At 43.0% G+C, this 12,035-nt stretch overlaps 1 protein-coding gene across 2 annotated transcripts in view; it reads right to left on the reverse strand.

Moving 5' to 3' along the window:
* Nucleotides 1-12,035, reverse strand: part of LOC108442885 (astrotactin-2) — a 759,455-nt gene that overhangs the window by 127,482 nt on the left and 619,938 nt on the right. For both annotated transcript variants that reach the window (XM_037533175.1, XM_037533174.1), the window contains exons 15-16: nucleotides 7,480-7,584; nucleotides 4-183 (exon numbers count right to left, since the gene is read on the reverse strand). In XM_037533175.1, the coding sequence (XP_037389072.1) occupies nucleotides 4-183; nucleotides 7,480-7,584 (285 nt within the window). The remainder of the gene's footprint in view (nucleotides 1-3; nucleotides 184-7,479; nucleotides 7,585-12,035) is intronic.

Raw genomic sequence — 12,035 nt, forward strand, 5'->3', positions numbered from 1 at the left:
TACCTTTCTGATACTGGAGCCAGAGCTGCTGCTGGGTCTTTTTGCTGGGGAAGTAGATGTTGCAGGTGAGCTCGGAGCCGTAGAGTGCCTCAGAGATGTAATGGCTGCCGTACTGCTGGATGAAGGAGAGCAGTTCATCTCGAGTGCTGTCTGCCGTCATGGCCTTCAGGACCTTAGAGAAGCCTAAGAGATACAAGCAGAGCATCAGCCCCTGCAGGGAGGGTCCAGGCATCCCAGTACAGTCCCTTATTTCAGCTTTGTTTTAGAGCTCCCAGCTTATTCTCAAGAAATAGAACTTATATATATTTTCTTCTTCTAACTCACACAGTAGACCAGTGGGGTGAAAGTTTAGGGAGATTGAATTTTTTCCTTAATAACTTGACTAAGCTCAGTCAAAAAGTGGTGGGGCGGTGCCCGAGTACTTTTAAAAAAAACTGATGGGTCAAATGTCCACTTGTACCTGTTTCTCCAAAGGCCATGAGCGCTTTTTTTTTTTTTTTTTGAAAAATGTTAAAAAGTAATATTTTTAGTTATTAGTTTCAGTATTGGTAATAACCATGTGTTTATTATTATCACTTATCAGCGTTGCCCGAAATCTGAGCCCAGATGAAACCTGTGAAGACATCACCGAGAGGATGAAATCTGCAAGGGAGTGGGGGACGGCTTGCGAGTCCCGAGCCCTGAGCCCTGAGCCCTGAGACCTCAGCAAGGTCATTTTGATTAGCAGGGTCCTCCCGCCGGCTCTTGCAGCTGTCATCGTAGCCCAGGGCATAGGCACAGGGCATGGGCACAGGGCGCAGTGTGATCACCAATTAGCTCAGCTTTGTAATTTAAGTAACTGGAGGGAGCTGGCTAGCCTGAATCTAGCCACTTATGCTAAGTCCTGACAGTACTGCAAGTGGGTAAAACAAGTTACCACCCTAAAGGCAGCTAATCATGCTAAGTTATTGTTTTTTAAGCGATATGGGATGGAAGTATAGCGAATCGTCTACAGGACATTCATGCTCATTTAACCTTGCATTCAGAACCATTCTGGACCCACAGAGTGTTCAGTGTGGTCTCTCTGCCATTTAAGAACATTCTTTGCGCTGAGATGCTTTTAAGAAACCCAGCCAGGTAAGTGAATCTGGGGCAGATTGGGAGTGTGATGGATATATTCATTCTCTTTCTGCCCTGGAGCTTTAAGGCATGAATGACATTTTGCAGTGCTACATTTTATGGGCTCGATGAAGCTGTATGGGAGGACAGATCGACCCTCAGTGAATCTAGTATTGATATTTTATGGAAGATCCTTTGAAGACTGAAAGCAAGTGATGCAAGGTTTTAACACTGAGACATCTCTTACTACCTTAAAAGCACAAGTTCTGCTCAGAGGTTGATCTTATGTTGATGGTCAGACTTTGCCCTGGGCTAGACTCGGTCAGACTGGGCTAGACTACGCCTTTGGCTCCAGGTATCAGGCACATAGGACACAGTATACCTGATAAAAGCTTGAATGCAGAACTGCCGTACAAGCCCAAACACGCAGTTTATTTCACATGCACAATAGCAAAATCTCATACATGTGCATTTTAAAAGGAGGATTGCACAAAATGTAGGCTAGAAAACTGGAAATGCAGTTGATTATTTATTAGTTTCAGGCAAGTGATTTTTCTGTTGCAGCCACCATATCTGGGACTGAATTTTTGGCTTCGCTACTCTGCATGAACATAACTAGAAGTGAAAGGTGGCTAAAATTACTGACTCTCTCATTGGAAGAGAAAAACGTGACCTTGACAAAGTCGATAAAATAGGCTGAGATCCTTATACAACTTCCCCTGAACTCCCTGAACTGGTGGAAAGATACCAAATCATTTTCCTGACATTTATTATTTATCTCATACTCAGCCCCTCTCCCTAATCTGGAGGGTCTCTCAAAACATTTAAAAGCACAGAAGCCCACCGGCTCGTCACATCAGGGTGGTTAAACGATGGAAAAACTCATCGTGGGAAGGTAAGGCGACATCAGCTAATTAACACAGATATGATCAATACTGGCCTTTAGAGAACTTCAGCTGATGTTAACAGCCAAGAGATAAACAGTCATCCCCCTAACGGAGCTCCAGACCGCCGGTATAACTTTACTCTATGTTAGATTTAATGGAGATTTAAGTGATGTTTAAATGGAGAAACATAAGCGTTAAATATCAGACTGAATGTGGTGGCTCGGAAAACGACGTCGTGTCTCGACAGACGTGATTCTGTAAGTTTGCTGGTGCAGTTAGTTCAGAGTTCAGCTCCAGTCCTGAAACCCCTGAACTGCATAACTGGGTTTCCTGGTTAAAATTCCTGATATTATCAGCTGATTAATCCCTTCTGGAGCTGAACGAGGCGTGAACAGCAGAGAGAAACCCTGAACTACACAGTGCAGTGGCTCCAAACCTGGAGTGAAAACACTGAATTAAAGGTCTGCGTGTCTCTCTTCTCTCAGCTTCCGTGGCGTCTTGCAGGTGAATCGTTCACAAAGCACAGGTAATTGAAGGCATCATGCGAGTGCAGTCAGTCCCTGATTCGGTCCTTAAAATGCCGGCGACTATACGGTGTGACGCCATGTGGAAGGCGAGAGTATCCTAGCAGTGATCAGCTCTACATATCCTCTGCTTATTAAACCCAGGTGTAAAATAGCAGTGTCATGAAGATGTGTTGCTGGGAGACTTCCAATAACAACAGCAGCAGCCATAGCAGACAGAAGGAGGCCCAGGCCTTGAAAATGTGCTGAAGAACAGAATGTCACTAGATCAACTCAATAACACAGTTTCAACCCTCAGATCTCCTCCAGAGTTTGCTTCCTGACTTCTACGCAATGGACCTCTGCATTATTGCTACCCAAAGAACTTCCTTTATTAGCACCACTCACTGAATATCACTGCATTCTCACTGTCCTCCTGAGCTTCTTAGCACGTCCACCTTTTTGCTGTGCTATGGTTGGCGTGATTGGTTATGGTTATGGCTTTAATATATTACATGTTCTTTTCAGACTCATAGCAAGTACATAGTTTACATGTGTCAAGATACATTTTGTGCTGTGTCTTGTGACACATATGCAGGACCAGTCAAAAGACTGTGTACGCCTACTTATAGATACGGATGTCTGGACAGGCCACAAGCTGTTGCTATAATTTTCTGGATTCTTGATAGCGAGTTAATTATCTTGTAATCTCAAGATAACAATTTTGTTACCTTGAGATCACAAGAGAATGAACTTGTTTCCTCAAGATAGCAACCTTTGTTGTCTCAGGATAACAAGATATCTAACTCGTTCTTTCAAGATTACCGAGCACATAATAATTAACTTAATATCTCAAAGTAACAACTCTTGTTATCTCGAAAAAAGAAGATAACTAAGTCATTATTTCCCGATAACAATTTTGTTATCTTGAGATAACAAGATCATTAACTCGTTATCCCAAGAATACAATCCAGATACTTATAACTGATTTACTGTTCACATTCTAGCACAACAAGGACATCAAAGAAGTAGCATGGAATATGAAAAGAAAAAAAATCTTGATATCTCAATTTGACGTTTTTTTAATTATTTGAAAATATCTGATGTCATTTGCACTACGTAAAATTTAATAAAGACGAACAACAGAAATGATCCAAAGGACTTAGAATGAAATCTTATTTACGTTGACTTACAATGAAAGATGAGAAATGTTTTTTCTTCTCCTGTATATTTATAGTTACAGACATGAAGTTATGTCAACTTGCTGCAACAATACTATTTTCACTGAATTTGTAATCTAATTAGGAAATTAACAGAAAAGAAAATGTGTACTTTATGTTCTGCTAACTTATTTTCTAAAATTCCATTAACTCATAACTTTATTGCAACGCGTTGACTTTATTTTTTTACATCATCATTTTTTTAGTGTACTTCTTTGAAGATAAAAGATTTTGTTTCACCAGTGACAATATGCAAAACGCCATATGCAATACCCCTTGTCAAATGACACGTTTTGTTGATTTTTTAAGTTAAAATAAGTGAACAAATACATCATTTACAGTGAGCACACTTAAATATGGATCATTTTTGCGCACATTTTCTGTTTATTTGTTGACTTTAACGGGCGGGGGGGGGGGGTCAGAAATGTGCCATAACCTTTTTTTTTTTTTTTTTTGCGAAGGCTACATTTTATATTTATTTTAAATGTATTTATTGATTATTAACTAATATGTTCAATTCAGCAAATACTGTAAAAGTGGCTCTAATTGTTTTGTTTTAGAATTACTTTCATACAGTCATAATATGTGCATTTGTATTTGTTGTATAACACATTTAGCCCCCTCCCCTACTTTTCCATATTTTGTAGAAGCGGCTTTATTGAAGGCCAGTCAGGTAAGAAGATTTGACCAAATTTTTAAATTTTAACTGATAATCTTTCATCAAACCTTAGTTTCTTGTTAGTCTATAAATCTTAATTTTTGTCATAAATGTTCATTTTTTTTAGTATGGTACTCTTATTTTATATTTTATATTATATAATATTTAATTAATACTTAAACATTATTAATGAAATATATTTGACCTTTTTTGACCCTTGTATGATGTTGATGTGTTTGTTACTCAGTGGTCTAGAGGTCCACATTATTGGTTTTTAAACTGAACACAGCCATAACAATTTATATAAAATACCAGCTGTTTAAAACATCACGTGTCCAGCACAGGGCTCTCCTTTAGCAGCTGTAGCCAGTCAGCAGCCTGTCCATGTTCTCCACCCTCTCACACACACACACACTAACAGCAGGCCATGTAGGAGGAGAACAGAGTGAAGGACACAGCACCTCTACACTTTTACCCCCCGCGGGTTCAGCCCAACACAATATGTGTAGTATAAATGTGTGGGGGGTGAACAGAGTGAAGCTCTGAAAATGGGTTATTTTATATGTTCTTCACAGAAAATGAGCAAAGACCAAGAATCTGAGGTTAAAATAATAATAAATCACATCATTTTTTTTTTGTTTGAACATTGAAAATGGGTCCCACAGACCCCAACACCACACAAGGATTAAATCCTCATGGGAAGCATACTTTCAGACTCCAATACTAAAAACTAAAAAAATGCATTCAGTTAAATGTGTCCAAACCTTTGACTGGTAGACCACAGCTAGTTGCAGCAGGTCTGATTAGTGGTGCTAATGCTTTCTCTGGTAGCTCTAGAAAGAAGCCAGGATAAGCAATAAAGGAAGTACCGCCAGTGCTAAAGTGGAGAAATACACCTTCGGGAATGAGAAAAGTTGACCTACAGAAAGAGCCCGACAACCTTTTGTTAATGTCCACACTCCACAGAAATGGCCCAATCCCTGTAGGCAACCTTCTATAAGGTGTTGAGAGGATGATGCATTGCCACATCTTAGAGAAATCTTCAGGACATTGTTCTCCTTCCTGGACTGTGGTTCAGTCCCAGAGAGTCAAACTGCGTAAAGCTGTGGAATTTGTTTTGGAGCAAAGCATTGCCCTTAAACACTGTTACAGTAGCCACGCTTACATGCAGCCTAATGATCTGTTAATAATCCGACTAATAGCTCAATCAGAATAGAATACATCCATGTAAACACCTCAATCAGAATAGTGTAGTCCGATCGAGGCCATTCGGAATACAGTTTCTATCTGATTGAAGGAGGTGACTAATCCTGTAAATAATCAGATAAATAAAAGATTAATAGCTGTCTAAACACCTGCATCTGATTACGTTCCCAGTCGGAAAGTTTAAGTACACTCTGCCCATGTGCATTTGCGTGATAGTGAAAGTTTCTAATGTTTGAAGTTTGTACCGTTCAGCATGGCAGAGCAGAAACTGGTCCTCTCTGCCTTCTTTAATAAGTACATGTGAATTATTATTATTAGCATTATTATTATTTCATATCATCTCTGCTAGGGACAAGTCACTTTAAAGAACAATAACATTGAGTCACTTAAGTCACTTTAAAATGTATATTGTATATTTTCTCTATATTTCCTGTATATTTAATCTTTTACTTATTTAGTTTCTGAACAGTGACTACCTGAGCCTCACCACAAGCATTTCAATGCATAAATACAAGCACTGCTCACTGCTGCTCATCTCACTCTGAATGGACTCACATGATGCTGGTTGTCATGGTAACGTCTACACTAAGTGGTTTTCTACACATGCGTGCAATTTTGCACCAGAGTACTTGTAGTTTGAATGTAACCGTAGATTTTCATCAAATTGTTGAGTATAGTTTGCATATAAACACCACAGTCTGAACCTCTAATCAGAATGAATTCAAATTAGCAAAAATCTTTGCATGTAAACACAGACCATGTTAAATACCTTAAACTGCTCTGGGGAGATTTTATATAAATATTCTTACTACTACCATCACACTGCTGTTCAGAATATCATAACATGTGAACACGTGAGTTGTAAAGAATGCTTCAGTCAGTTTATTTCTTTCTTCAATTCATTTTCTTCCTTTGAGTTATTACCTTTGTAGCTGGTATGCTTTTATCCAAGTATGTATTTCACTACAGTTCATACATCACAGTTGGAACAAAATCAGTCAAACTGCATGTTTTGCTATGAAAATAAATTCCAGTATCCTGTACAGGGATAAACTTTTATTTTTCTGTCAATTTCATGCGCATGTTTGGTTTATTTGCTGAGTTTTCCATTTTGAAAACATGCATGAAATATAAAATGTGCCACAGCTTTTGCACAAGCTGCATTTTCTGTTACCCCCCCCCCCCCCAGTATATTGAATTTGACCCAGGGAGCCCAAACTTTGGCATACAACTGTATATTTGTGGAGTAACAGAATGGACAACCTGTCTGTTGCTTTGAACATTGCTGAAATTTCACATTGGTTTGGGTGTGGTTGGATAGTTGGATATGGGTGTGGTTGGATAGTGTAGTGGTTAACACCTCTGCCTTCTACGCTGTAGACTGGGGTTTAATCCCCACCTGGGTAAACACCCTACACTATACCAATAAGAGTCCTTGGGCAAGACTCCTAACACCGCCTTCGCCTTCCTCTGTAAAAATGATCAAATTGTAAGTCGCTTTGGATAAGAGCGTCAGCCAAATGCTGTAAATGTAACTGTTTGGTTGAAATTAGTAGCCCATATCACTAAATAATCACTCTACTGTAGGTCAGCTAAATACTTCTTTACATCAAAGTTTATGTTAATCAGTTGTTCAAAGAAGATTGTGAGATCTTTTGCATGTTGTAATAACAATTATCCTCAAACTTCTGAATTCGGCAGGACACCAACTTCTATCTTATTCTGACCCTCATCATCAGCACATCCCCTTGTCCTAAAATATAGAGTTATACATTCACCCCATAAATAATTGTACCTATAAACATCAAGTTAACTGCAAGAACTGTAACATGACCTCCTGAGCAGCTCAGTTTACAGAACCATTTACGAAAGTGTTTTATTTATTGTCTCCTTTATTCGGGATCTACCTGTAGACAGTGTGATGGCACTGAGTTTAACTTTGTAGAGGTTGCTGCGGACCCGCCACTGCTGCACCATGGGATACCCCATCCCCTCACTGAACTGGGCATCTCCTGTAGGACACATAAAAAAAACAACATGCAAACATGTGCAAATATACAAATATTAACTTTTAATAGTTTGCTGCAGAGCTTTTGTTTACTTCTTTTTCACTTTAAAACACTTTTAACACCCAGAAACATGTAATTTAGTCAAGTTGGCCAAACCTTGACCATACAAAGCGCCCCAAAAATCTTCCAAATTGTGGCACTATTTTGTTTATTTGTGGTCAACAATGCCATGAGTTTCCTTGCGTTTGGTAGCATTTTAGATTATTATATTTACAACAAGTAGACTGTAGATTTAGTTTTCTAGTGCTCTCTGAAGTCCATTTCCATGTTTAGACCAGTTTCAACTGCTGGTTAGCCAGAATATCAGCATCCGGAACACAACATTTGCTGGTTTTCCTGGGTTTCCTAACAGGGAAACTGTTTGTTTTCTTCATTAGACCGGGAAAATTAGAGCTCACTGTGCTGCTGTTTGTGAAAATAGCTCTACATATGAGCTGTTACTGTAGGTTATTGCTCAATATTTAGATGTGCTGTTACTGTAGCTATTTGCTTATTAGTTCTATGTTTATGTACAAACCAAAAACAAACAGAGTCACCAAATAAATGAACACTGCACAAGTTTCAGTTCCACCATTCAATAACTGAGCTAAATAGCATTGCTAATAACATAGCCCCCCCCCCGTCCTGACTTCTCTGCTGCTCCCCACTCCACTCACCCTCCCTACACCTCCTGATAGCCTGCCCCCCTCCTGTGACAGCCCACCTCACACCTCCACCCCTCCCCTGCCCGTCACCTCCACAGTGAGTCTCACTGCTGAGCAGGTGAGAAGACAACTGAAGAGACTCCACACAAACAAGGCTGAAGGCCCTGATTGGGCTCCCAGCTTTGTGGAGTACTGCACCATGTCTTCAACAGTGCCAGTACAGAGCTGTAGTGGTGTTCAGTCGGTTCTACTGAGTTCTACTGAGCCCAGTGTTCTATAGAAAGTCCTTGACAATTTTAATGATAATGGCTCAAATCGGTGAAAGTAAGGTTTGAGTGGCTGGTGTTGGAGGGACAGAAACGTGAAGTTAAACCTGTTCTGTGATGTTTGGATCAGTAGCCTTAGACCGTTAGAACCACAAGGATGACCACCTAATGGGAATGAATGGTTCCAACTGATGACCACTGATGATAGGTTCCTGTTCCTTTGAGATCCCGTTGGGAAACCATCAATTGTATCTGGAATCAGTCCCAAAACACCTGCTAAACCATCAGGATCCTTTACGTTGTGACATCTGCCTGTCAGTAAAAGACCAAAGTATCAGTACTCACTGTTGGGCACCACCAGAGTCCAACAGAAACAGAAATCAATGTGTTTCGATTGTTTTCAGCAGATGCTAAAAATGTCAGAGAAGAGCAAAGTCGAATGACTGGTGATGCTGTAGCCAGCGAGGCTAAGCTAACTCTAGTAGAGATAGCAGGCTAAAAGTACCACCTACCACATTACAGGTTCAGTTACGGCTAACTAGAGCAGAAATATTAATACCTGAAGTTCAGTGACTGGAGTTGGAGTGACAGAAAGCTAAAAACAAACCTGTTCTGTGGCGTTTTGAGCTCTAGATGACCAACAGGCCACACTTAGCCTGTTAGCCATCGCTGAGCCACACTTAGCCTGTTAGCCATGGCTGAGCCACAATTAGCCTGTTAGCCATCGCTGAGCCTCATTAAGCCTGTTAGCCATCGCTGAGCCACACTTAGCCTGTTAGCCATGGCTGAGCCACAATTAGCCTGTTAGCCATCGCTGAGCCTCATTAAGCCTGTTAGCCATCGCTGAGCCACACTTAGCCTGTTAGCCATGGCTGAGCCACACTTAGCCTGTTAGCCATCGCTGAGCCACACTTAGCCTGTTAGCCATGGCTGAGCCACACTTAGCCTGTTAGCCATCGCTGAGCCACACTTAGCCTGTTAGCCATCGCTGAGCCACACTTAGCCTGTTAGCCATCGCTGAGCCTCATTAAGCCTGTTAGCCATTGCTGAGCCACTCTTAGCCTGTTAGCCATCGCTGAGCCACACTTAGCCTGTTAGCCTTCGCTGAGCCACACTTAGCCTGTTAGCCATCGCTGAGCCACACGTAGCCTGTTAGCCATCGCTGAGCCACAATTAGCCTGTTAGCCATGGCTGAGCCACACTTAGCCTGTTAGCCATGGCTGAGCCACACTTAGCCTGTTAGCCATGGCTGAGCCACAATTAGCCTGTTAGCCATCGCTGAGCCTCATTAAGCCTGTTAGCCATCGCTGAGCCACCCTTAGCCTGTTAGCCATCGCTGAGCCACACTTAGCCTGTTAGCCATCGCTGAGCCTCATTAAGCCTGTTAGCCATCGCTGAGCCACACTTAGCCTGTTAGCCATCGCTGAGCCACAATTAGCCTGTTAGCCATCGCTGAGCCTCATTAAGCCTGTTAGCCATCGCTGAGCCACACTTAGCCTGTTAGCCATCGCTGAGCCACACTTAGCCTGTTAGTCATTGCTGAGCCACACTTAGCCTGTTAGCCATCGCTGAGCCACATTTAGCCTGTTAGTCATTGCTGAGCCACACTTAGCCTGTTAGCCATCGCTGAGCCACACTTAGCCTGTTAGCCATGGCTGAGCCACAATTAGCCTGTTAGCCATCGCTGAGCCTCATTAAGCCTGTTAGCCATCGCTGAGCCACACTTAGCCTGTTAGCCATGGCTGAGCCACAATTAGCCTGTTAGCCATCGCTGAGCCTCATTAAGCCTGTTAGCCATCGCTGAGCCACACTTAGCCTGTTAGCCATGGCTGAGCCACAATTAGCCTGTTAGCCATCGCTGAGCCTCATTAAGCCTGTTAGCCATCGCTGAGCCACACTTAGCCTGTTAGCCATGGCTGAGCCACACTTAGCCTGTTAGCCATCGCTGAGCCTCATTAAGCCTGTTAGCCATCGCTGAGCCACACTTAGCCTGTTAGCCATGGCTGAGCCACACTTAGCCTGTTAGCCATCGCTGAGCCACACTTAGCCTGTTAGTCATGGCTGAGCCACAATTAGCCTGTTAGCCATCGCTGAGCCTCATTAAGCCTGTTAGCCATCGCTGAGCCACACTTAGCCTGTTAGCCATGGCTGAGCCACACTTAGCCTGTTAGCCATCTCTGAGCCACACTTAGCCTGTTAGTCATCGCTGAGCCACACTTAGCCTGTTAGCCATCGCTGAGCCACAATTAGCCTGTTAGCCATGGCTGAGCCACAATTAGCCTGTTAGCCATCGCTGAGCCTCATTAAGCCTGTTAGCCATCGCAGAGCCACACTTAGCCTGTTAGCCATGGCTGAGCCACAATTAGCCTGTTAGCTATGGCTGAGCCACACTTAGCCTGTTAGCCATCGCTGAGCCTCATTAAGCCTGTTAGCCATCGCTGAGCCACACTTAGCCTGTTAGCCATGGCTGAGCCACACTTAGCCTGTTAGCCATCGCTGAGCCTCATTAAGCCTGTTAGCCATCGCTGAGCCACACTTAGCCTGTTAGCCATCGCTGAGCCACACTTAGCCTGTTAGCCATCGCTGAGCCACACTTAGCCTGTTAGACATCGCTGAGCCACACTTAGCCTGTTAGTCATCGCTGAGCCACAATTAGCCTGTTAGCCATCGCTGAGCCACACTTAGCCTGTTAGTCATCGCTGAGCCACACTTAGCCTGTTAGCCATCGCTGAGCCACACTTAGCCTGTTAGTCATCGATGAGCCACAATTAGCCTGTTAGCCATGGCTGAGCCACACTTAGCCTGTTAGCCATCGCTGAGCCACACTTAGCCTGTTAGCCATCGCTGAGCCACAATTAGCCTGTTAGCCATCGCTGAGCCACAATTAGCCTGTTAGCTATGGCTGAGCCACACTTAGCCTGTTAGCCATCGCTGAGGCACACTTAGCCTGTTAGTCATCGCTGAGCCACACTTAGCCTGTTAGTCATCGCTGAGCCACAATTAGCCTGTTAGCCATCGCTGAGCCACACTTAGCCTGTTAGTCATCGCTGAGCCACACTTAGCCTGTTAGACATCGCTGTACCACACTTAGCCTGTTAGTCATCGCTGAGCCACAATTAGCCTGTTAGCCATCGCTGAGCCACACTTAGCCTGTTAGTCATCGCTGAGCCACACTTAGCCTGTTAGCCATCGCTGAGCCACACTTAGCCTGTTAGTCATCGATGAGCCACACTTAGCCTGTTAGTCATCGCTGAACCACACTTAGCCTGTTAGCCATCGCTGAGCCACACTTAGCCTGTTAGTCATCGATGAGCCACAATTAGCCTGTTAGCCATGGCTGAGCCACACTTAGCCTGTTAGCCATCGCTGAGCCACACTTAGCCTGTTAGCCATGGCTGAGCCACAATTAGCCTGTTAGCCATCGCTGAGCCTCATTAAGCCTGTTAGCCATCGCTGAGCCACACTTAGCCTGTTAGCCATGGCT

Source organism: Pygocentrus nattereri, chromosome 23 (genome assembly GCF_015220715.1).
Source record: "Pygocentrus nattereri isolate fPygNat1 chromosome 23, fPygNat1.pri, whole genome shotgun sequence".
NCBI lineage: Eukaryota > Metazoa > Chordata > Actinopteri > Characiformes > Serrasalmidae > Pygocentrus > Pygocentrus nattereri.